Source organism: Pseudophryne corroboree, chromosome 11 (assembly GCF_028390025.1).
Source record: "Pseudophryne corroboree isolate aPseCor3 chromosome 11, aPseCor3.hap2, whole genome shotgun sequence".
NCBI classification, from domain to species: domain Eukaryota; kingdom Metazoa; phylum Chordata; class Amphibia; order Anura; family Myobatrachidae; genus Pseudophryne; species Pseudophryne corroboree.
Genome location: NC_086454.1, coordinates 184,022,474 through 184,049,738, shown reverse-complemented (window position 1 = coordinate 184,049,738; position 27,265 = coordinate 184,022,474). Strand labels below are relative to the sequence as shown.

Below are 27,265 nucleotides of genomic sequence, written 5' to 3'. Positions count from 1 at the left end.
CAATCAGCTGCTCTATACTTTTATAGTATGCAAATTATAAATGTTATGTCAATGCTGATTGGTTGCCATGGACGACTTCTCCACTGGCTCACTTCTTTACTTTTATCCCTGCTTAGTAAATCTCCCCCTAAGTCTAGTGTGAGAACCCATCATGCCTTTTAGAACTGTCCGAGATGGCCAATGAATGAGAAACTACTGGGTGAAGAGCTACAGCTTTTCGCTGTAAACTTTGTGGGAGCCAAAGAAGAGAGGAAGCTAAGGCAAGTCGCACGACCTCGGCCTCTGATTGAGACAGTACTGTTTCAGAGAATCACAGCAAGGTAATCTCCTGGAGATGGGTGTTGCAAAGTTTTAAGATGTACCCTGGAATGTTTTTTTTTTCACATGCATTGCAAGGAGACATATTGAATACATGTAAAAACATATTCCGAATTGTTAATACCAATTTTATATAGCAATTTTGATGAGGGAAGCCTTAAACAACTGGTAGTATTGCCTGATAATTTGGATTCTTAAATATTTCTTAAAATGCCACTTAAAGGGAATGTTCTGTTTCTGGCAAGTCTGCAACTGGAGTTTAAATATTCTCCTTAGCACTAATTTAGTGCTGTAGCTGCCAGAATGAGACTGTCCCATGCCTCACATCAAACTTGTCATCAGTGTCGCACATATGTTCATTATATAACAAATTACAGCTCAATATAGTGTATAACAAGATATTCAACAGTATGTCACAAACCACATTACACAAGTGAAAGATAAATACTCTCTTGTTCATGAGCGTAAACACAAAATATCACTTTCAGTTTTTTAAAGAAAAATAAAATATAGCTAATAAGTAGAACAGGCCAGGAAAATGTGATTATGACTGGATTATTTCTTGGGTCTACACTTTGAAACCAGTTGTAATGAATATAAACCTGTTATGCTACAAAGAGGGGCAGATAATAGGATTGTACATGGATAATCCTTACGCTTTTTGCCATATACGAAATATATATATATATATATAAACATATCACATATATAAACATATGAACACTTCTTTTTCTTGTTATTGCACAAACATCAGATGGATCTTCTTGCTTTCCACTACTCATTGTTTATCAAGACTTCATTGCACTTCTTTGAGCCTTAGAGATATGAAATTGTTGTTTACTAAGTTCTTAATGTATTGCCTGCAGTGCAATGTCTTTGGGCAGCCAAACAGCAGTCTGCACTTGTAAGGTTAAAATTAACTTTTACTCTTCATCTTCTTCTTCAGTTTCATCATATTGAGGTCCCATGACAAAGTGCTGAGGGTATTCAATGCCACATTGTCCTGCAAATCTCTGCCAACGTGCATCATCACTTTCATGGGTGATGTATCGTTGTCCAACTCTGGTCTCCAACTCCCGTAGGTCCAGCCAAGTCTGAAAGTCCTGATGTGAAATAAAGAAGATGACAGTTAAGCAGAGCGATGCTTTAAATTAAGCTGACAGGTAGTACATTTCTACATATGCCTCAGGGGAACTGACAGATAAATGACTGTAAGAGTGAGATATATTGTGTGTCCAACAGTTGTACCCTGATTGGCTAGCACTGGTTTGGGTTTCTGAGAGTGCTAAGATATACAGCACATGTGTAAGGACTACAAGTATCAGCCATAGTGATCAGGCTGTTTATTGGGTGACCATGGAGAGAAGATACGGGTGAGTGAGCAGAACTGTCTGTAACTGTAGTTGCAGAATGTTTCCCATTACTTCATTGATACTAAGTAAGGGTTAATTGCAAGCCTATTGAATGTAAACCCAGAGTAAAAATTCTTCTTTGTGACCTAGTTTTATGGGTATGAGCGTGACTTTATAGGCAAGGATAGTGGCTTCTGCACATTTTCATGTGTATCCACAAATCCACAAAGTTAGACAGAAACTGGTCTAGCCAGACCTATATACATTTGTTATCATTATCTGATGCTATATCTAAGTGAATCATGACTTCAACAACATATATATTCATACTGTGTATATGTCTTTGTTATACAGGAATGTATCAATTAGAAATGCCCCCACGGTTTGGTTTTAGGTCTGTATTAATTTTGTGTTTTGGTTCTAATTTAGACAAAACCACCGTCAGATGTTTTGGTTATGGATAGGTATTTTTTTTAAACTGCTAAAATCATGTAATTTGGGCTTGTTTTTGTTCTTACATTATTACTAACCTCATTAACATTAATTTCCAGTCATTTCCAGTCAATTTTGATCATCTCACAATATTCTTCACCTACTGTATATTGGCCAAAGGTTGTCTGGCTAAACTAAGCAACAAAGCAGCTGCACAAACACACGGCATGTATATCTGTTTAAAAATGTGTTGCAAATGAGAAAAGTATAAGCTATAACCAATAAAAATGGCAATACAAAAAGTACTGTCCCCAATGCCAAATAAAAAAGAGGCCATTATGAAAGACAGGGACTGCCACTTTTGTGGCTAAAGTGCTTAGTTTGTTTGAGCTCCCACAAAACAAATTACCAATGGGCAGCTAGCAGTGTTGTTAATGATGGTCTTAAGGCAGATAACAGTCATAAATAAAAGTGGTATTTTTATGTTGAATATTAAATAGAACATGCACAGTTTAACATACCAAGCACTTCAGCGACAGGGACTGCCACTTTTGTAGCTGAAGTGCTTGGTTTGTTTGGGACCCCACAAACAATCTTTTTTGGACAGACTACCTCTGATCACTAATGAGGAGGTTGATGATGAGGGTGTTAGTTACGAATTATTCTAATGTTCTAAAATAAATTTCATGAACTTGCAGCAAATTGCTTAGCATGGAGGAGGTGCCTAGATGGTTAATGTCCCTATCTTTACTAATTTTGGACTCACAAATGGAGCAGATGACTTCACAAATGTTGTCAGTATTTGGGTAAAAATAATCCCACACCCAAGAGATGGCTTCTTTTTATCACGGAAATGAACTTACCAAAGAAACAACATAATCAACATCCTCATCCTCCTTATTAGCATCAGCTAGTACACAAATATACCCCCCATTCTGTTCAACTTCCACACTAGCATCCCAATTTCTATTATGTCCTCATCACCATCTTTACTTGTACTGCTCATCCTCACATTTACAGATGGTGCAGAAATGGTGGAAGGCTCACAAATAGCTAACGTGGACAGCCCTAGACTCTCCTCGGGGACTTGTGAACACACACTTTGATCTTCAGCCTTAGTGTTGTTGTTGAGTTTTTTTGGACACTGATGTGTCGGTTTTTAATGCGACACCGCTACCTCTTTTTAACATTGTGAAAGATTTTAATTTCAGGTGCCCTTTCCTAAACCGTCTGCCCACTGGACCACCTTCAGTAGACATAGTAGTACTATCATGACTGGCAGCAGCCATAGCACTAGTACTTGGCTGCTGCTCCTTCCATCGACTAATTGTGAGCCATATCGACTAACAGAGCTTAAAAGTGTGTCCTCATTCATCTTTCCTCAATACTCCATGTAGTGGGAGATGCCTGTTGTGAGTGAGCTGAAAGGTTCCATGCAACTCCGCTAGCGTTGGAGTCTTTCCATGCCAAAAATGCATCTTATCCGCACCGCTGTGTGAACAGGACACACAAGCAGACTCTGCTGATTAAAATGATATGTGTCATGCATATACTCTCTGCATATGCATCTGCGGCTATAACTGCATATGAAATGGTACGTTACAGTGTTTTCTAGGAAAATACTAACGTACCATTTTGTATGCAGATACAGCTGCAGTCATACACAGAATATAGGCATGCCACATATCATTTTGTGAATAAGATGCATTTTAATTAAAAATGTTGCAAAAAGGACGCTCGGTGCTACCGCATGACATGACTAGAATGGCTGTTTAAGGAGCAGCAAGGCTAGATGTAAGTGAACACATCTGTATATTATTAATATGGTGGGTGACAGCACATAGTGAGCATTACTGTAACACAATACCACTGTCTGGCCTTGAACACAATTTTTCTTTTTTTTTCTTTGGATGTGTATTAATTATTTTTGATAATATTTTTTTTTAACACACTGCTTATATTATGAACACAGTGGCATGGTATGTCACTTTAAAAAATATAATGAAAGTAACCCAGATGGTTTAAAATTCAAAGAAATCAAGTTTGTGGATATTGGTAAGAGAGGAGAGGATCAGATAAAAGCTTTGTTAAAACAAGAAACATTCTGCTTTCCTGTGCAGGGTAATCTGAGCTCTAGGGGTGTATTCAACTGATGTTGGATCCTTTCCGACGGAAAGGATCAGACATTTCAGTATTCAATTAGCGGCCAAATCTGCCGTTCTGGACAATGTCAATCCGACTTTTTTTAAAGTCGGATTGACGATGTCGGAAATGGAGTTAAAACCTGTCGGATTTGGCCACGATTCTGACAAAACACGTGGATTCATGGCTAATCTGCCGATCCACGTGCTTTCCCATAAGTCGGAATTGCCGACCTGTCGGAAAAACGGCAGACTAATTGAATAGGTCAGAACACTATCCAGCCTAAAAAAGTCTGAAACTGATGTCTTTCCGACAAGAATTTAATACCCCACATAGTGGGTTTAATGAAGGATTTGATATTACTCCATTTGTAAATGAATACAAAATGTTTGCTGTGTTAACTATTGCTGAGAGAAAGTATGTTGCTTTAATATGTAGGAACGTGGTAATATATTGAAATACGCGCAAGTTTGATGCAACATTGTAAAGTGGTGTGGATATATTATTGTATCTTTTACTATCTTCCATTGCATCCTGTTCAAACAACAAAGTAATTTAAATGAAAACATTGTAACAGCCTGTAAAACATATAGCTATGTGACTAGGTATTGTGGTGGAATGATAATTCTACTGTTTTATGAATGCATTCTGTAAAAACTAAATAGAAACTAAAGGGGGGTACACAGGCAGAGATCCGTTCTTAAAATCTAAGCAATCTGACTAGATTGCTTCGATTTTAAGCACGGATCTCTCCATGTGTATGCCCTACAGCGATAGCAATGCGTGGCCCCGCGCGTCGCTATCGCCGGTGCTAGATTGGCCTGCATGCAGGCCCAATCTAGTGGGTCGCTCATTTCACCCGCTGGGTGAAATGAGCGTCCCCCGTCCCCCTCCCCCCACGCTTAGCACACATCACGCTGTGCTGTGCGGGGGGAGAGATGTGTGTTGAGCGGTCTGTGATAGATAGCTCAGCACACATCTCTGAAGTGTGTACCTGCCTTCACTATGGGGGTTATTCAGTATTGGTCACAAATTTTGCTTTCGTAGCAAAATCTGCGACCATATACTCACATACTGGGGGCCACTGAGCACAGGACAAGGCTGCCCAGCACGTGTGGAACCACCTCGCAATCGCAAATCAATTGCGATCGCATCGAATAGTGGTTGACCCCTGCCTATGCAGCCAGGCAGGGGAACCGACACAATGTTTCCACATGCAAGGAAATGCAGGCGATGTCATCAGACGCCCCCCGGAAATGGCCATGACATGCTTGCATTTTCCGACCTCCACCCCCCCAAAGCAGCGCTGCCACCACCGGACACCAGTTGCCTGTCAATCATCATGCGTTCGCATCCTTCCTTGATGAAGAACTTTGAAATGCAGCATAAAACACTTGGTATTAATGTAATTTGTGTCATGCTATGTGAACCATTTGATTTCTTACTTACTTTACTTAGAGTAGTTTCACTGGCATTGTGGAAAAACATAGCTGCCGCTCGGTAATTTAGAATGGCTAGTATGCTAATACAAGGTACATTTCTAAATTGGATAAATTAACCTTACAGAATGTTGGGTGTCACTAATTTAACTTGATAAATTAATCTTACAGATTGTGGGGTGTTATTAATTTAAATTCAGTAATAAGATTATTATGACATAAGAGAACAAACGAGGCAGGATGCAATGGAGTCCGAAATCACCAGATGTGTGGGATGCCATACGATTTCGGACATTTTGTTAAAGGTTTTGCCTTGTGTTTGCCCCTTTAAAAAAAGGTCAGAGATCTTCCGGAATCCCGCACCTCCGGAGATCTCGGACTCCATTACATCCTGCCGATAGTATTTTCACTCCGGCTTGATAATGAAGGGGTTAATGTAAGCATGTAAAAGGACTGAGACATCAGCAAGGCCAGCCATCTGATGAACTCTGTGACGGAACACGTTAGACAGGCCGTGCTGACGCCATCGAGACTCCTGGGGACTCCCATACTGCAGCAGTGATGATCATGGACTGGCACGCTGGGCTGTCTGAGGAGGCCAACAGCATGATATGTGTATGCCCTATGGTGCACCAGTCTGTGGAGACAGAGGTAGCTTGGGAGGTCTATTGTACATAACAATGTGGTATCAGCCCACAGAGTTTATTTTTGTGGTACGAGTCATAACACACTTTAATCTGTATACCATTAAACTTTTATGTACTATGGAAGCGCCCGTTTGTCTTTGCTCTACAGAAGGTGTACTGTGGAATCTGGCACCAGGATGTTAGCAGAAGATCCTTCAAGTCCTATAAGATTGGAGGTGGAGCCTCTGATTGAGCATTTTCCAACACATCCCTCAAATGCTCAATCAGATTGAAATCTAGGGAATTTGGAGGCCATGTCAACACCTTGAACTAGTTGTCATGGTCAACATACAATTCCAGAGCAATTTTTTGCAGGGTGGCAGGGTGCACTATCTGCTGAAAGAGTCCATTGCCACTAGTGGATACCATGAAGGGTTGTACTTGGTCTGTAGCAATTTTTAGGTATGTGTAATGTGTCGAAGTAAAAGCCACATAAATGCCATGACCCAAGGTTTCCCAGCAGAACACTGTCGAAGTCGAAAAATATTGCAATACACACATCACGTACAAACTACACACTGATGGCCTCCGTGCGTGTACTTGTTCTGCCGTGCGTGCGCATATTCGCAATTTGCGTATGGACGCTCCCGCGGTCCTGCGCATTAGCGCGTGGTATGAGTATTTATGGTAGTGTTTGTAGTCGCATGGAAAAGCCATAAAAACACATTACATATTAAATCCAAATAGTGCAGAATGTACACATAGTCTCCCTGCATCACACCAGCAAGTTACAACAGTTTAAATGGTATCAGAACAAAGGGATTCACCTTTACAGGATAGGAGGGGACAGAACAAGGTTATAAGGTGGTGTTTGGTATCCAGCTATAGGGTATTTTAAGGGCAATATTCCGGTGTTGGTTTGCAGAAGATCGCACGCTCCTGCGAATAGTTATGCGCAGGAGCAGAATATAGATATTAACTGTGTTTACTGTACATTTGTTATGCAGCGGGAACCCAGAGGAGACCACCTGCAAGTGCACCTGGAACAGACATCGCCCACCTATTCAAACCAACCTATGACCTCTCCTGTACTGTAAATGACCATCCCTGTGTCCAATGGACACAGAGATTACAGTATCCATTGTGTTAGGTTTTGGAATATTGTATAAAAGAGCCAGCTGCATGCCAGGTCAAACACAGACTCTGAAGGTCATCTACCCTGATGACTGAGGACCAGACTGGGAAGCGCAGGCGAAATCAAACACGTATGTACCATTGACTGTAGCCATTATTCTATTGTATTCTATTTTATTGTTATTGTTATTGTAACCCCCTTTCAGTAATTATATGTTGGTGTGGCGGAACCTGGCATTTTAAATACAATCTGGTGTCGTGTTTCCTTTCCCTGCTAAGGTTATAAGTGTATTACAATCACATGTGTAGCAGCTAAGGGCTCACGGAGTATCTTTGGGTGTGTACGCACTGAGTGTACTTTGTACAGCCAGCGCGGCGTTTGTACGCAAAGTACATACACGGTACGGGGCTCTGTACGCTAATGGTGTAATAAGTACGTAGGTTAAGGATTGAGTATAGCAGCCGCAGCGGCTCCATTTAAAGTGTATTAAATGTCTTTTTAAAGTGTTGCTTTTAGTCCTGTAAGTAAACCAGCATTTACAATTGGGGGCTCGATCCGGTTTTCACATGCTCACAGCCTAACTGGTCATAGCAGACTTAATCTATCAGCAAAGGGCGGAAAGTTATCCTACATAACCTTTTCCTGGTCGATGGATGTGCTGAAAACCCTATTTGTGTGCTGGTAGATTGCGTCTGCTCTGTCTGATCTGCAGAGGTGCTGATAGAACCCGTAAAACAGGAAAAAAGCTATTTAAAAATCTGTGAATTTTTTTTGGCGCCAAAAGCGTACACAAAGGGCACCGATACTTTGCATACCCTCTCACATTGTTGCAGCAAGATTCAGATTGCTAGATTCATTTAGATCTGTGTGAAATTCTGATACATTTGTTGCTATTTAGTTAAAATTGAAATAACAGTATTTAAGGAAGTAAGTGTAAAGACACAAACGCAAGTCTGCATAAAAGGTTATACAGGACAAGTTGTGTCTAGTGGGCAATAGTAGTTAGTATTGTTCACATTTATAGAGTTGTGTGATTTGTTTTATTGCGGACGCACGGTTTTGTACACGTGTCTCGGACAAAGTACAGGACTGCGCACGCAGCGTAAAAGACATGCACGGTCACATGTTTACCCAAAATGCGTAAGAGATCGGACGATAAGTACAAATTACACAAAAGTTTAGTTCAGTTAAAAGGTGGGACAGTAGCCATGCTACAATAGCACATAACTATCCGGTTTCAAAAGCAGATTAGTATAAAACTTTTGTTTAAACTGTATTGTATCTGGGGGTAAAGCTGGCAATCAGAACGAATGAAAATTTTCTGTACAGAAAAACAAAGCATATTTGAGTGAGTGAAAGCGGGAGTGAGTGGGTTTAACTCCAGAATTCGGGATCCCATTGTTCGGTACACCAAGTGAGTGGAAGCTTGGCGGCGTGAGGTGGCTGACTCATGGTAGTATAGGATTTGGAATACGTAAGTCGTGAGGAGACTTACACAGAAGCTTTGTAGGGAATTGTGATTGTGACCCATATAGTTTTTTTGATACGCTCCGGCTGAGGTTTCGCAGCTTGTGATTCGATTCCAGTGGTCGTGGGGCGGATAGGTAACAAGTACCTATACGCTGTGCGATTGGACCGCGCGTTTGTGGGTGCGATATATAGCGCAACTTGATACCCTTTTTAAGACTTTTTGCGTAAAATTGCGGTATCATTAGCACCATGTAGAGCATACGCAAGCGTGATTTGTGTATAAAGTGCATAGGGAGTTTTTGCTGGTCTCTCTCAGGAAAATCTCCAACGACAGATATTTTACTGGAAAGGGTAAGTTACTCCTAAAAACTTCCAGTAAATATAGGTCAATTAGGGGCCCTAAGTTGGGTACATCGCCTTCGCTATCGACAGTGTATGGTAGTACCGGCCAACGTGGGCGGGAGTGGGTGAAAGCGCTCTAAGAACTTTCACCGTCGCCTTATATTGAGTATTTTGGTGTTTGTGGGAAAAGGCCCACAATTATGGGAGCCAGTTGCTCAACTAAGGGACGTTTGGTAGCCAGGATTCAGGTTGAAGAGCCGCGGCCCAAGGGGTCTGAAAGGTTTATTATGTGTGGAAAATATGGTCCACACGCTGAAGTTTATTGTGACGAATTGGTACGTATGACTGACAACGATAGGGTATCATTCCCTAGGGTGGGAATCTTTGAACCAGAGGTACTGCAGAATGTAGGCAGTAAAATATGTCTGCTTAAATCCAGAAAACAAAGGATTAGACATAACGATTGTTTAAAACTGTGGCAACAAGAGGGGGAGATGTAAAGGGAACAAACTCGCAAAGCAGGTTCCAAACCTAGCAGGAATGAGGACACAAACACACCATTATCGACGCAGGTCGAGAGGGAAGAGATGGCTACAGTCAATGGTATATCTATGAATGATAGTAGAATGCAAGAGAAATGTATTAACCCTAATTTTTGCAAGATGTATCCTGTTTTGAAGTATTTTCAAGGTTATAGGTCACAGGAAGATGAAGGACCCAGCCAAATCGCAGCTCTCATTCAGGCAGTCACCTTGCAGGTAACTCCGGTGGGGCCTGTCCACCCAGTTAGAGCAGTAACAGTATTCCCCACTGAAAGAACTGGTGAGGTCACAGCTACCGGTAAGTGTTAGGAACGGAATGGTAGGATTACATCCTGTCTTGGAAATAGTAACTCCCAATGGGGGAACCGATAGTCAGGGAGTAACCTCACCAGGAATAATGCAATGTATTGCCCGTGGTCTAGAGCTGAGCTGCGGTCAATCATTTCAGAATTCCCCTATCCCCGGAAGCAATTAGCCAGATGTCAGAAGTTTATCAGAGATCTGGGTAATGCTCATGAACCAGCTAGCAAAGATTGGCGGATATTTTTGAAAGCATGCCTACCCCCTAATATTGACACCCAAAAATGTATCACTGATTGTAGATTAGAGTCGGATAGTCCTATGACTGATGAATACAATCAGGAGAATGTGGAAAGAATTAACAGGCAACTAGAGTTGTATTTCCCCACTACTGTTAAGTGGAGAAGAATTTTCTCCATAAAACAGAGGGAAAATAAAATGGCATCTGAATATTTCCATCGGGCCCTGCAAATAATGGATAGATACATTGGGATATCAGATACAGGGAACGATGCGAATTACAGGGAGGTGGCTGTCTCTGTGCTAATGGGCGGACTCAATAAGACAGTAAGGGACAGGGTACAAACATCTTTGCCTAATTGGAGAGGGGCCACAGTAGCTTGTCTTAGAGAGTGCGCAATTGAACACCACAAGAATATTGCTAGGCGCAGAAAACAACAGGAGGAGAAGCTGATGACAATAAGTCTACAGGCTCTTGCAGCAAAGCCTCATCAGCCTAAATTCCAAAACCCTGGTAGTTGGAAAAGACAGAGAATATGTTACATTTGTAAAAAGAAAGGGCATTTTGCCAGAGATTGTAGGTATAGTAGAACACATAGTCAATATAGACCCCTAGACAGAGAAAACAAGCCACATTATTAAACACATAGGCCCTCATTCCGAGTTGTTCGCTCGGTAAAAATCTTCGCATCGCAGCGATTTTCCGCTTAATGCGCATGCGCAATGTCCGCACTGCGACTGCGCCAAGTAAATTTGCTATGCACTTAGTAATTTTACTCACGGCTTTTTCATCGGTCTGGCGATCGTAATGTGATTGACAGGAAATGGGTGTTACTGGGCGGAAATAGGCCGTTTTATGGGCGTGTGGGAAAAAACGCTACCGTTTCCGGAAAAAACGCAGGAGTGGCCGGAGAAACGGAGGAGTGTCTGGGCGAACGCTGGGTGTGTTTGTGACGTCAAACCAGGAACGACAAGCACTGAACTGATCGCAGATGCCGAGTAAGTCTGAAGCTACTCAGAAACTGCTACGAGGTGTGTAATCGCAATATTGCGAATACTTCGTTCGCAATTTTAAGATGCTAAGATTCACTCCCAGTAGGCGGCGGCTTAGCGTGAGCAACTCTGCTAAAATCGCCTTGCGAGCGAACAACTCGGAATGACCTCCATAGACGGGATCAAGGGACATATAGTAAGGAATCCCGAGCCATATAGAAAACACAGATTCGGTTAATGGGAAGAACGGAATAAATGCAACTTTACCCTTTTGACAAAACTTGCTGGGGTTAAGATGAGGACTCTAAACTTTTGCTTCTTTCTCTAGCAGAAATGGCTCCTGATTAACTTAACAGGAGTTTTGTTCGAGATGGTATACATATAGCGTGCTCCCGCCCAGGAAGTACAAAGTATGTTGGATACCCACAAAGACTAATGTTGCATTTCACTGTTCTAGATTCATGTCCATCACAGGTAGAGGAAATTATCTCACAGATACCGGGTTCCCTACGAACTTAGGATGGACAGGACACTGGATTGATGGCTGGGATAGTCCCAGTAGAGATATGACACATATCATTTTTTTTTTTGGGGGGGGGGGGGTATAGACAGTAGAGAATCACTTCCCCATAGTGCCCAATCCAGTTGTCAAATTTTAAAAAATCCTCTTTGCCTCTACAAACTTATCTGTTACTAACCTCTATGTGATTTTTCTTCAAAGTTTCCTCCTCATCTCTTACGTTCACCGACAGGAGGGTACAATACATGGACCCGATTACAGTTCAAACATCACATGCCTACTCGGTCCTTCAGAGTTCAGCCCAAATCCAGTATATCTCACCAGCACAAGGACACCAGTATTTATGCAGCGTGCCTGGTCATGCACAAAGGGTGGAGAATGAGAATACTGGTGAAGGGAGACTGTGTACAGACACCGATATGCATGATGGTGTGACAGCCTGTTGGTGAATGCCAAACTTGACATTTTCTTTTTGTATTTACTATTTTTCCCCTCTCTCCTCTCATCCAGAGACGGTTTACTTCACACAACTGATAACACACAACAGTTAAACACATTCAAAATTTGTGTTCCCTACAGAAAAGGCAGTCTGCAGGGCAAAGGGGTATGGCCAGGAGTCCTCAGGACTTTGGACAGGTGGACACGGTAAGCCAGTAGCCCCCAGAGCATATCTTCCAAGTCTAGCTGAGGTGGCACACGGTCTGATTCATCTAGGCAAAGAGGGTATGTGCAAGCTGGAAAGAGCCTACTGGTGTGCACCAGGATTCTCTTCTCATGCAGGTAAGAGAGACATGTTTTACTTGCTTGAGGAAGAATATTAGTAAGACAATACCAACAGAGCCATCCCATATCCCTCCGACAGACGGACCTTTTCAGGTACCACAAATCGACTTCATACAGTTACCACCCTGTAGGAATTTGAAATATGTGTTAGTTTGTATTGATGTATTTTCCAATTGGGTAGAAGCGTTCCCTGCTGCCACAAATACTGCTACGTTCACTGCAAAGAAAATTGTGCAGGAACTTGTGTGTAGATATGGTATCCCTAGAGTAATTGAAAGTGATAGGGGTACCCATTTTACAGGTGAAGTCTTTCAGGTCATGTGCAAACTGATGGGAATTATTAGCAAGCTGCATACTCCGTACCGGCCAAAGGCGAGTGCAAAGGTAGAGAGAGTGAACAGCACTGACGACCCAACGGAGATCATCGATCAGAAGATGGACGAGATCTTGCAGTTGAAGTGGGAGTTCAGGAGGAAGCACAACCTTACCTTAGTGACTGTGAGTAATGAACTGCCCGGCTGGGTCTCATGGTTGAACCCACGCAAATGGTTCTCAGGTTTAGGAGAGTGGGCTCAAAATTTCATTATGAGTGTGGGGAAGTTTCTCCTTTGTATCCTGGGAGTCATCATAATTATTGGTTTGATATTTAGGTGTGTTCAAATTCTAACGCGGCGCAAGCACGGCACAAATTTGATGAGTCTAAGGAGCGAGGGCGCTGTTACAGCAGCAGATTTAATTTATGATCCATCGATAGAGACAGCGTTATGATAAGGATTGCAAATGAATTTCATGGCCTGTTTCTTTCACCCGTTTTTCTTTGTCTCCCACTCTGCCCAGATACATCCAACCGGAAAAGACGCCAGCCCTTCCCAAAATGTTTATGTGATTGTATTTTTATATGTGTCTTATCTTCATCTCTTCAACCTCCAGTTAATGGCACACATAGTCGACAGGTGATATCCACATATACTAGCACTCACATATATTCCCCCTCCATGTATCATCAACTGTGTGGTATTCATGTGACCGGCGGTCGGGAGACCAACAGTCACATGACCTCCTCCACCATCCTGACCCCTCACTATCCGATGGTCGGCATGCTGACCAACAGGGACTATTTCCACTCGTGGGTGTCCATGACACCCATAGAGTGGGAATAGAACCCGTGGCGTCGGTAAGCTGACCGGCGGCGTCGGTAAGCTGACCGGCGGTCTCCTGACCGCCGGTCAGCCGTACTACACCCTCATCAACTAAATGTGCACCCCATTTGTTGGAACAAGAAGCCGAAAAGAGCTTGGTAGTGTTTGTTGGCCCATTTACAGACCCTTAATACGGGATGAGAAGGATTCAATGTATACTTCGCAATACCTCGAAGCTTATTTACAACATATACGGCACGATGATACATGCCCCTCAGACATGCTTTTTACTATCCCACTAGGTCATACATTTCCCACCTACAACTCTCCCCCGACCATCCAAGCCTCTGTATATATTGTATAGATATTTTTCTGTTTATTGATTAGGTAGTGGCAGTTATTGGTGACTGCCAAAGGGTGGACTGTCAAAGTCGAAAAATATTGCAATACACACATCACGTACAAACTACACACAGATGGCCTCCATGCGTGTACTTGTTCTGCCGTGCATGCGCATATTCGCAATTTGTGTATGGTCGCTCCCGCGGTCCTGCGCATTAGAGCGTGGTATGAATATTTACGGTAGTGTTTGTAGTCGCATGGAAAAGCCATAAAAACACATTACATATTAAATCCAAATAATGCACAATGTACACATAGTCTCCCTGCATCACACCAGCAAGTTACAACAGTTTAAATGGTATCAGAACAAAGGGATTCACCTTTACAGGATAGGAGGGGACAGAACAAGGTTATAAGGTGGTGTTTGGTATCCAGCTGTAGGGTATTTTAAGGGCAATATTCCGGTGTTGGTTTGCAGAAGATCGCACACTCCTGCGAATAGTTATGCGCAGGAGCAGAATATAAATATAAACTGTATTTACTGTACATTTGTTATGCGGCGGGAACCCAGAGGAGACCACCTGCAAGTGCACCTGAAACAGACATCGCCCACCTATTCAAAGCAACCTATGACCTCTCCTGTACTGTAAATGACCATCCCTGTGTCCAATGGACAAAGAGATTACAGTATCCATTGTGTTAGGTTTTGGAATATTGTATAAAAGAGCCAGCTGCATGCCAGGTCAAACACAGACTCTGAAGGTCATCTACCCTGATGACTGAGGACCAGACTGGGAAGCGCAGGCGAAATCAAACACATATGTACCATTGACTGTAGCCATTATTCTATTGTATTCTATTGTATTGTTATTGTAACCCCCTTTCAGTAATTATATGTTGGTGTGTCGGAACCCGGCATTTTAAATACAATCTGGTGTCGTGTTTCCTTTCCCTGCTAAGGTTATAAGTGTATTACAATCACATGTGTAGCCGCTAAGGGCTCACGGAGTATCTTTGGGTGTGTACGCACTGAGTGTACTTTGTACAGCCAGCGCGGCGTTTGTACGCAAAGTATGTACACGGTACGGGGCTCTGTACGCTAATGGTGTAATAAGTACGTAGGTTAAGGATTGAGTATAGAGGCCGCAGCGGCTCCATTTAAAGTGTATTAAATGTTTATTTAAAGTGTTGCTTTTAGTCCTGTAAGTAAACCAGCGTTTACATGTCCAATGCATCACACTACCTCTGCTGGCTTGTCTTCTTCCTATAGTGCATCTAGGTGTCATCTTTTCCCCAGGTAAACAAAGCAAATGCATCTGGCCACCATTCATCAGCCCCGGCCACCTTCTTCCATTGCTCCATGGTCCAGTACTGATGCTCACATGCACATTGTAGGTGCTTTTGGAGGTGGATAAGGGTCAGCATTGGACCTCTGACTGGCCTGTGGCTACACAGTCCCATATGCAGCAAACTGCGATGCACTAAAGGGTTCTGACACCTATTATAGCAAGCAATAACTTTTTCAGCAAATTGTGCTACAGTAGCTCTTCCGTATGATCAGACCAAACGGGTTAGCCTTCAATGAGCCTTGGACCACCATGACCTTTTTCACTCTTGGTAATTACGAACCACTACATATGGGGAACACCCCAGAAGACATGCCATTTTGTAGATGTTCTGACCCTGTTGTCTTGCCATCACAATTTGGCCTTTTGGCATGTGTCAAATTCGCTCAGATCCTTACACATGTCTATTTTTTCTGATTCCAACACATCAACTTCAAGAACTGAGTGTTCACTTGCTGCTTAATATATATCCCACCCTTGACAGGTGCCACAGTAACACAATAATCAATGTGTATATATATTATATATAAACTACACTGTTAATTGGGGTTATACATTTCAGAAGCCACTTTTTCCACTGCATTAGTTTTAGTTAATGTCCCATCATTTGTTTGTGTAAAGATATCGTTTAATCAATAAACCCTTATGCCAGACAAGCTATTTAGACATAGGTTTCAAGTTAGTTAGACATGTTTCTATCAGGCTGCATTGATAATTAATGGCAAATGCATGTGCTTACATAAAGTAATCACTGGCTTTACATACATATATTAGTTATTCATAATTTCATTTATTTTAATCTTTCAAAGCATTGGCTCATTATAGGACATCCCAATACAGTACACACTCACACAAATTTCAGGCCCATTACTTCACAAGAGTAACATATTAGCAGGGATGGCACATACCTGCATCCATGGGTGACTCAAAGCCTTGTCAACGCTGAATCTTCTTCTGATTTGAACTTGTAACAAACTGCTAATAAGGGCAATTGCTACAGAGGAAATAAATCATTAGTCATTAGCACAAGGGCAATTTTTATACCATATCATTGTATTAGGAGATAAAGATATATTTTGCAAGAAACATTAGGTAGCAGAGTTGCATTATAATCCACGAACCAATAAGGTCTTATTTGCCAGTGCACATTCGACTAATGAATGTGTAGTGTGGATCTGTATGTCTGAATCTCCAAGGATACCAATGGGTTTTCTCACCATCATTTGAAATCTCATTCCATGGGTTCTTTGGAAACATAAAAGCTGCATTCCGGATCTGATCATTTATATCTTCATCCTCGTTAAAGGGAAAGGTGCCACTAAGGCTGACATAGATGATCACACCAACTGACCACATGTCCAGGGAACGATTGTAGCCACTGTTCCTCAAAACTTCAGGAGCCAAGTAAGCAGGAGTCCCAACGACTGACCTCCGGAAAGACTTTTCACCGATAATGCGAGCAAAGCCGAAATCACAAAGTTTTATCTTAGTTAAAAGAAAATAAAATGGGAAGAATACAAGTGATCAGTGACAAACACTTACATAAAGTTAAAACTAGGATAATAAAATAAAAGTAATTTACAGACCATAATCCATAAAATATAAGTCTGTGAGATACATTTCTATTTGTGAAAGCATGCCAAAACTCTGCACTCTATGGGTGGGATGTAATGAAGTCCGAGTTCGGCAGCCGTGTGAGATGCCGGCTGAACTCGGACGTTTTCTATAGGGGCAATCATGTACAAGGTATGGTTGTACATGATTACATCTCGCATGGCTGCCAAACTCGGACTTCGGGGGTCATTCTGAGTTGTTCGCTCGCTAGCTGCTTTTAGCAGCATTGCACACGCTAGGCTGCCGCCCTCTGGGAGTGTATCTTAGCATAGCAGAAGTGCGAACGAAAAATTTGCAAAACTGCTACTAAATAATTCTTAGCAGTTTCAGAGTAGCTCCGGACCTACTCACAGATTGCGATCACCTCAGTCCGTTTAGTTCCTGGTTTGACGTCACAAACACGCCCTGCGTTCGGCCAGCCACTCCCCCGTTTCTCCAGACACTCCCGCGTTTTTCCCTGACACGCCTGCGTTTTTTAGCACACTCCCGGAAAACGCTCAGTTACCACCCAGAAACTCCCCTTTCCTGTCAATCATTCACCGATCAGCAGAGCGACTGAAAAGCGCCGCAGGATCCACAGCAAAACTGCTAACTTTTTAGTTAAATAACTAAGCGCATGCGCCCTGCGTGCCTTGCGCATGCGCAATTAGCAACAAATCGCAGCATAGCGAAAATCAGCAACGAGCGAACAACTCGGAATGACCCCCTTCGTTACATCCCGCCCAAAATGTTCTGTACAACGCTATGCATTTTTTTTTTTTTTAAAGTTAGGGTTTTTATTGAGATTGATCAATAACCAAAACAATATCGAAGTTGTACAGGTCAAGATATTGAACATGCTTATAAAAGATTTTACAGGCTGCATTAGAGTGGAATATACAGTTCCATGACAATACAGGCTATCAAGTAATAGCAGTATGTACCCTGTGTAAATTCAAGCATGTACATGATCAGTCTCATTTTATTTTTCATTTATAGTATAGGACCTATACCAAAACAGAGAAAAAACTTATTAAAAGTAAAAAACAAAAAAGAGAAAGAAGAAGAAATAAAAAACAGGAAAGAGTAAGAAAAAGTACAAGAGTAAATGCAAAGATAATAGAAGAGGAAATAGCAGAGGTGTTAGAGGTATTAGCAGAGTCCGGGTATTAATAAAGAACGCGCGAGGAACCATGGGGACCAAATGTTGTGGAATTGGGCCACTGTGTTATTCCTCAGACTGGTAATATATTCCATATTGGCTATATAATTAATCCTAGCCATCAGTAATGCCTTGGAGGGCGGTTTATGGTCCTTCCAACATTTAGCAATCAGAGATTTAGCCGCCATGCAGATTTGCATAGCAAGCTTATCTTGGATTTTGGGTAGTGACGATATGGGGGCATGAAGTAAAGCGATTTCAGGAGAGAGATCCACGTTATGTCCGCAAGTTTGGGCGATGAGCGCTCCAACTGTGTGCCAGAGGGGGCGAATAGAGGGGCAGGTCCACCATACATGGAAAAAGGTGCCCTCTTCTCCACAAAGTCTCCAGCATAAATTCGAGGTTGCGGGGAAAATGGAATGAAGTCTGGAGGGGACTAAATACCATCTGGTATAAACTTTGTAACATGTCTCCCTAATTGCCACACTAATAGAAGCTTTAGCAGTGCGCAATCTAATTTCTTCCCATTGATCATCTTCCAACGGATGGGAGAGATCTGATTCCCAGGCTAGTTCATGGGGTTCACGGGCAGGAGGATCTGGAGTCAAAATAGAGTTGTATATTGTTGAGATATTCCCCTTTCTGCCAATCGAAAGTATACACATATGTTCAAAGGAGGTGGGTGATCTCAAAGGGGCAGTTTTAAGCTGAGATTTAAGAAAGCTAATAATTTGAATGTAATGGTAATGACACGAGGATGGAATACCGAGGCGCTCTTGAAAATCTCCAAAAGAGGTCGGTGCTGCGTGGCCTTTAACATGGATAAATCTCGTGACACCCTGAGATTGCCATGGGGCTGCTATATTTCGTTCGCTGCCTGGGGGGAAGGCAGGGTGACCCCAGATAGGTGACAGAGGTGAGGGGTATGAAGAAAGATTATAAGTGGTGCGGAGTTTGTCCCACAATCCAAGGGTGAATTTAATTGTGGGGACTGAATAGGCCGAGGCTGGTCTGCAGGACCTGGGGAGCCACAGAAGAGAGTCGAGGGGAATACCCTGATATATTGAGTTCTCAATATCGACCCATTTTCTAATCCCTCGGGGGGAATGCCAGGACACTACGTGGTTAAGGTGACAGGCGTTAAAATAAGCCTGAAGATTAGGATATCCCAAGCCGCCAGAAGTTGTACTCTTGGTCAACAAGGTTCGTCTTAATCGAGATTTACGATGAGCCCAAATAAATTTGTTGCACAGGGTCTGCAGGGAAGCCAAAGTCTTTCGGGGCACCATTATCGGAATGGTCTGGAACAGATAAAGAATACGGGGAAGGAAATTCATTTTTAGGGCGTTAATCCGCCCAATCCATGAAATGTATAACCGATCCCATTTATCTAGGTCTTGAGTGAGAGTTTTAATTATAGGAACATAATTAGCCTGATAGAGGCTAGAGTAGGATTTAGTGATAAATATGCCAAGGTATTTGATAGCAGAGGGTCTCCAGAGAAAGGGGAAAGAGGAGGTTAAAATCAAATTAGTATGGGATGAAACATTAAACGCGAGGGCCTCAGATTTGGTATGATTTATTTTATAACCAGAAAGGGAACCATACAAAAGTAGTTCTTTCTGTAAATTAGGAAGAGAGATCAGAGGGTTAGAAAGAGTCAAGAGGACGTCATCCGCAAACAGAGATATTTTATACGAGCTCTGTCCCACAGTAACACCCCTAATATCAGCGTTGAGCCTAATACGGGCTGCGAGAGGTTCAATACATAAAGCAAAAAGTAGGGGTGAGAGAGGGCAGCCCTGTCGAGTGCCATTCTTTAAACTAAACCGAGGTGAGCTTAATCCATTAGTCAGGACCGTAGATGAGGGGTTAGAATAGAGGGCCGCTATTGCAGTGATGAAATGACCATGGAGGCCAAACGTAGATAATGTAGAAAACATAAAAGGCCAAGAGATGCGATCAAACGCCTTTTCGGCATCAAGCGCCAAGGCAATCGCTGATGTTTTCGTCGAGTTTATATGATGAATTAAGTTAACAATACGTCTGGTGTTGTCCGAGGCCTGGCGGCCGGGAATAAATCCCACTTGATCAGGGTCAATTAATGACGGCAACACAGCATTTAGGCGAGTCGCCAGTACTTTGGCAAAAAGCTTGAGATCAGTATTTATCAAAGAGATGGGTCTATAATTTGAGCAATACGAGGGATCCTTTCCGGGTTTCGGGATTACTATAATACGGGAGTTCGTGGAGTCAGTGTGAAAAGGAGTGCCTTGCATTATTTTGTTAAACAAGATGACCATATGAGGAATGAGCTGAGGGGCGAAAGTTTTGTAGTATATCATCGGGTAGCCATCCGGGCCTGGGGCCTTAGAAGGTTTCTGGGTTTTTAGTGCAGCTTCAATTTCTTCAGCAGAAATATTAGCATTGAGAGCAGAGTTAGTTGCCTCGTCTAAACGAGGAAGAGCGCACGAATCTAGATAATGTTGAGCCTGGTCGGCATGTGTCAAGGGGTCGGACGGGGGGTCAAGGTTATAGAGTGCTCTATAATAATCAGAAAAGATACCATTAATTTTCTTGGGGTCATAGGTAACGTTGCCTGAGGGTTCTTTAATAATATGGATGCATTGGTTAGCCTTCTTGGCACGTAAGCGATTAGCCAACAAAGTATGAGCCTTGTTGCTTTTGTCGTAAAACGATTGATTAGCCCATCGAAGTGAGCGCTCAATATTTTCCGCCAAAAGAGATTGTAGATCATCACGAGCCTTAGAAAGTTCGGCTAGTGTTTTCTTAGAGTGTGTGCGTTTGTGTTCCCGATCTAGCGTTGCAATGGTGTCTGTTAACAGAGCAATTTGAGTTTCCTGGCTTCTCTTACGGCGGGACGCAAATTGAATAATGGATCCTCGAACCACCGCCTTATGGGCTTCCCATATCGTAGCTATACTGCAGTCATCTTCTACATTAATGTCAAAATATTCCTGAAGCTTAGTTTTAATTAAGTCCTGAAACTTAGGGATCTTCAATAGGGTTTCGTTAAGTCTCCATGTCGGTCTACCGTCAGGGTTATCAAATATGTCAAATGTCGCAGCTAAAGCCGCGTGGTCAGTCCAAGTAAGTGGGACTATCGAGGAAGCGCGTGCCGTCCGGGAGAGAGGTGCACAGCTCAAGAACATATCAATGCGGGAGTACACATCATGCGGATTGGAATAAAAAGTGTAGTCCCTGGTGGTCGGATTAAGAAAACGCCATACATCAAACAAACCAGCCTCGGCCATACCCCTGTGTAGTACTGAAGAGTTTGGGGTTCGGCCACTACGTAAGGGACCGGATCTATCCATGTACGTGAGAGCCATATTGAAGTCTCCACCGACAAGTGTCTTACCTCGTCTATATGAATAAAGGTCGTGGAAAAACTTGCGGAAGAATTTAGATTGGGCCGTGTTTGGAGAGTACAGATTAGCCAAAGTAACCTCCTCGTGTCCAATTTTTCCTCTCACCATTACATAACGACCTTCAGTGTCGCATTTACAGTCTAGGAACTGGAAAGGAACGGATCCTCTAACTAAGATCGCTACCCCATTTCTTTTTGCAGCATTATTGGAGTACCATGCCATTGGAAATTGTTTAGATGTCAGGGAGGGATGGGAGGCCGATTTTAAGTGTGTCTCCTGTAAAAAAATCACGTCGCCTTTTAAAGTTTTAAGAGACCTGTGGAGATGAGAGCGTTTCTGGGGGGTGTTCAGCCCCTTAACATTGATGGACAGGCACGTTAGCGGCATAATTGAAGAACGAAGAAGCTACTGGAAACCGATAGGGCCCCGGACTCTGCTAAAGTGAATGAGAGTGAGGGGAGGGAGAGAGAGAGAGAAGAGAAAAAATAATAATTTACAATTCAACACACAAACAACTGTATAAAATAAATGGATATATCAAACTGTGAATGCAGATGCGTCAACTTGCACTCAAACTGTAGCAAGAATCTAGAAAGGGAGGAGAGTGATAATAAACAAAATGAGAAAAGCAGACGTAGTATCCAAAAGGCAGGATACCGGACTGCTAAGATAGAGCTCTAAAAAAAAGAAAAGGGAAGAGCTCACTGGTGGGACACAAATACAATGGAACAGATGAGGGTGTGGACCCAATATTTTTGGTAATATCTCTAATCCCTAGATACTGGGGGAGGAAGTGTCAAGCCAAGGCGCTGACACCCCCCACCCAAAACTAATCTGTAATAAAGAGGGCGGACCTTCGATCAGATAGCAAACAGTATCAAAAAAGTAACATTAATAAATCAAATGGCAAAGTCGCAGAGCAGATCGATAGCCAGAGGCAGGCCCCACGGTGTCTCGGAGTAGGGATCTATTCCCATGTCCCATCCATAGGGCAGTGCCTCCGAGCCACCGACCAGAACAGCGAGATAAAAACATAACGATACAAAGAGTACATATATCTGAGGAAAAAAAAATAATTAAAATAAAAGTAAATTAAAAAACGGTTCGAAGATAAGGTGAATGGGCTTTCGTATATGAAACAGTATCTATTATAAAGTCAACAGAACATCTGAGCAAGAGTGAGAACAAAATTATTTAAACTAAACGTTGGTAAAAGTTACATTTTAAACATGGGGAGCTTCACATCTGAGATGTAGCATCGGGGGACAGGTGAAGTTTTCGAAGCAGCTTGTCCCCGTCCTCAGGAGAGCGAATGATATGAACTTTGCCATTAATTTCCACAATGAGGCGAAAAGGAAAACCCCAGCGGTATTTGTAACCATTATTGCGCAGTGTAGAGGTAACAGAGCGCAGGTCACGCCGTTTAGCAATGGTCACTGGCGACAAGTCTTGGTAGATCTGAATCCGGGAATCTTCGAACAGAATGGAAGTCGAATTTCTGCATGCCATTGTAATACTGTTCTTAATCTTGAAAGACAAAAACCGGAGGATAACATCGCGGGGAGGATCAGAGTCCTTTGGTTTAGGCCTCAGGGCACGATGAGCTCTCTCTATCAAGATAGCAGATTCCGAGAGCGACGGGACCAAGTAAAGAAACAGACGTTTGAGGTAAGGTTCCAATTCGGAGGCCGACACAGATTCAGGTATATTGCGAATGCGTAAATTATTCCGCCTCTCGCGATTTTCGCTATCCTCAACCTTATCCTTAAGGAATTCCAATTCGCCGGATAGGTAGCTCATGTCCTCACCCACTTGTTTGCGGAAATCCTGTTGTTTTTCCATTTGTGATTCCAGTGAGCTGGTGCGGGAATCCAGAGCCGCCAGGTCGGATTTCAATTCACCAATCGCTGACTGGAGAGCGGAGGTAAAAGAACTCTTAAGGTCCAAAATCATATTCTGGAGGGATTGAATATCCGCTTTGGTTGAGGGTGACTCCGTCGGATCCATGGTAGGGGTGGACAGCCGAGAGGACGGGGATGGAATTTCAGCTGGCTTTTCCCGGCGTGAGAAGTGTTGTGCAATATCTTGTGAAGTTCCCGTTTTTTTTGCTCGGGTGTTCGCTCTGCTCATAGTATCTGATGAGATAGAAGTGCCCGTTTAGGAAGTGATTACAAGAAAGATCCACCAAAATGTTGCGGGCTCATCAGATGATTTGGGTGGGGGGGAAGTCAGGCACTTGTGTGTTTACATCATTCAAGGGGTCAGGGCCCCAATAAACTGTTAAAACAGTGACAGGGATCCACAGGAGAGCGTCCTGGAGTAGGTGAGATGTAGTATAACGAATACCAGCAGGGGGCTCTGAGAGACAGGTTCTGCAGGGTGCACTGTATATACAGTAAAAAGAGGAGTGAATGCAGGTAGTTATTTGCGCAGAGCAGATGTGCTAGAATTATTCCCTGCTGAAATAGAGAGCTGTTTCCTTTATAAGCACAAAAGGGACAGCACAGTATAGGGAAGCTGCTTTGCCTCCTCCAAGATGGCCGCCGTCAGTAAAATTTAGTATGTCCCTTCAGTGGATTACTTTATAATAAACGTTGGCAGGGGTAGGGACCAGCCGTCACCCCCACTGTCTTTAGTAAGACCCCCCTGGTGTGTGTGTGCGTCGGGCGGGCCGCTCGTATAAGCGCAGCGCTCGCGCTGCACTCACTGCCTCACCCAAGATGGCCGCCGCCACCGGACCTCCGACACTCGGTTCAGCGCCGGACCCGCAGCTCCAGGGGCTCTTCTCGCCGCTTCCACTGCTCGGCAGGGACCCCCAGGTAGGAGAGGTGCAGTGGGGCAAGCCGTGCAGCGGCTCGTGGCGGCCGGTTTTCGTACGATCTCGGGCGGGGGGAGGGTACCAAATCGAGGCCCCGGCTGCAGCACGAGGGGAAGGCCGCAACCTGCAAGCACAGGACAAGCCTGTGCTCCGGCTCCGCAGCTCACCCCCAATGTACACAAAGCAGCAAGGGCTGCAATAGGAAGCTGCAGGAGGGGGACAAACAAGGGCAGGACAGCCAAAAGGGGGTAAAAGGGTTTAATCTGGCAGGAGCTCCCCTGGGACACGTCTTTCCAGTCAGGACACTAGCCACGCCCCCCAACGCTATGCATTTTTATGATAATGAAAACATCACTTTAAAGTACATCCTGTAGCACTGTAGGCCCATGCCCACATAGAAGAGGAAGCATAAGGACTATTTATATAATTTTTACATATTTAAATGTTTTTATCACATGGTAGAAATTATCTAGGTGTGTAAGGTGAGCTCCACCTGGAAGTATTTGAATTTTGACCACATCCTAGAAGTATGGAATACCGCTCTTCCTACATCCATAAACATAAGCATAGTTTCCAACTGTCTCAAATTGGACAATAGACCTGATATGTCCTGACAATGGCAGTAGTTTGGAAGGCGACCGATAGATGGGCCTAATTCAGACCTGATCGATGCTGTGCGTTTTCACACAGCAGCCGATCAGGTCTGAACTGCGCATGCGCCGACACATGCCAGACAGCCGACGGCCGTCTCAGCCCTGCAATCGCCTCTGCCTGATTGACAGGCAGAGGCAGTCGCTGGGCTGAAGGGGGTGGGCCGGCGGCGTTTGGCTGCCATTTTAGGGGCGCGGTCCGGGCAATGCAGGCGTGCTCAGACTGTGCGAGGGGTGGGCCGCAGTGACTGCGTGATGTCACACACAGCCGCTGCGACCCTCACTGCGATGAACAGCTCCCGGCCAGCGCACAGGAGCTGCGCAGGTAGGAACCACTCATCAAGTACAAAAGCGCTTTTGTATTTCTGCGGGGGGGGGAGGTGGGCTGACATTCGGGGCGGACTAGGCGTTCCCACGCATGTCTGTGTGACTGATCGTAGATGTGCTAAATTTACCACATGGCATATGGTTTAAGGGTAGGGAAAAGGATGGAGACAGTCCAACATGTCGGAAGCATTGTTCACCCCCAGTATCCACAAAAGGGAAAACTACAGCCCAAATCTCTACCACATTTCGTCCACAATACAAGTGACATCATATAAGTGATTTACATTTTTTTAATTTCTCAACCATCAGCTGATTCATAGACATAATATGGTACTTCACAAATAATCAATTTATAAAAATGAACATCTGCATAATGGGTGAAATACAGCCATACTTTCTCATTGTAATTAAGCTACTACAGACGTGGCTGACATCACAACATCTCTGCAGACCAATAACATGACTGTTTGCCAGCTGACAAATATAAATTAAGAAGGCCTGCCTCCCAATTTTGGGGACAGCGGGGGGGGGGGGGGGGGATATATCAACGCTTAGGAGAGATAAAGTGGAGAGAGATAAAGTACCAACACATCAGCTCCTGACATTTTTCAAGCACAGCCTATAAAATGGCAGAAGCTGATTGACCAACACTTGATCTCACTCCACTTTATCTCTCTCCAAGCTCTCATACATCTCCACCTGGATGAGCTGTAATCTTATTGTCTGGCCAGATCCTTACTTGTGGGAATGCATCTTCCGTTGCCAAAAGGACATTTTCTGGTTTGAGGTCACAGTGTACAATATTCTTAGAATGAAGGTGCCGCAGGGCCATCAATATCTATAGAGAAACAACACCATCAGACAATTAGAAAGCATTATTAAAATAATGTATTTTAAAGCGTTTGTTTATATAAAATCTATTTCATGGATCAATTAAACTAAGATTTGGTTTATACAATCTGTTTATATAAAATCTCAAATCCACATGATTTGCTTTTAGTGGTACAAAGTTTAAAAGTGACAGTATTTGAAGTAACAAGTGTCTTGAGTATATACTGTTACAGTGATTATGGAGGAGATGTATCAAGCCTTGGATATATTAAAGTACGAGGAGTGTGCAATAAGTTTCCAGATGCACAAAAAGTATTACATTTATAAATAAAGAGAACATTAAATTTTTTCAAAGTATTCGACAGAGCAGTCTAAGCAAAGTTACATGCGATCAAATCACTTGGCGAAGCAGCTGGACCAGTCAGAAGAAGGTATGTCTTCTACATGCTGGATGAAGGTCTCCACTGCAGCTTCCAGTTACTCAAAGCGAATCCCATGCATCCTGCACTTGATTTGTGGGCACATGAAGAAGTTGTAGGGGCCCAGGTCTGGACTGTATGGTGGATGACAAAGCTCCTGGATGTGTCCATGGGCCAGAAAATACACCATTTTCCTGGACTGACAATGTCATGATGGAAAATGGCGCCACGATGGTGCCTGGAAATAGCTTCCAGTACTAGTGGCAGGCATTAGTTGGTATACCAGTCCCTATTGACGGTGCACTGCTGCATGAGTGGTACGGTAGCTACATGTCTTGGAAACAAAAACAGCCACCATCTGTTTGGCCACACTGCACTCAGTCCGGAATTTGTGTGGTAACACACCTCTAACTGGGGTCCACTAGGCCAACTGTTGTTTGGCCTCTGGGTCGAAACTGCAGATCCAGGATTCATCACCACTGATGCTGTCCCAGTGTAAACAACCGCTTTCAAACCTGGCCAGCATGTTGAGTCATGCTGGCCATCCCACTGTGCAGAAACCTTGCTCAGGCCAAGCTTTTCATAGAGTATCAAGCGATGGATTCTGATGAG

General features: G+C 43.4%; 1 protein-coding gene across 2 annotated transcripts in view; it reads right to left on the bottom strand.

The window, feature by feature from the left end:
* Positions 1 to 754: 754 nt before the first annotated feature.
* LOC134969293 (serine/threonine-protein kinase D1-like) overlaps positions 755 to 27,265 on the bottom strand; it is a 302,224-nt gene continuing 275,713 nt past the window's right edge. For both annotated transcript variants that reach the window (XM_063945144.1, XM_063945145.1), the window contains exons 16-19: positions 26,143 to 26,241; positions 16,679 to 16,946; positions 16,370 to 16,455; positions 755 to 1,421 (exon numbers count right to left, since the gene is read on the bottom strand). In XM_063945144.1, the coding sequence (XP_063801214.1) occupies positions 1,242 to 1,421; positions 16,370 to 16,455; positions 16,679 to 16,946; positions 26,143 to 26,241 (633 nt within the window). In that variant the 3' untranslated portion in view covers positions 755 to 1,241. The remainder of the gene's footprint in view (positions 1,422 to 16,369; positions 16,456 to 16,678; positions 16,947 to 26,142; positions 26,242 to 27,265) is intronic.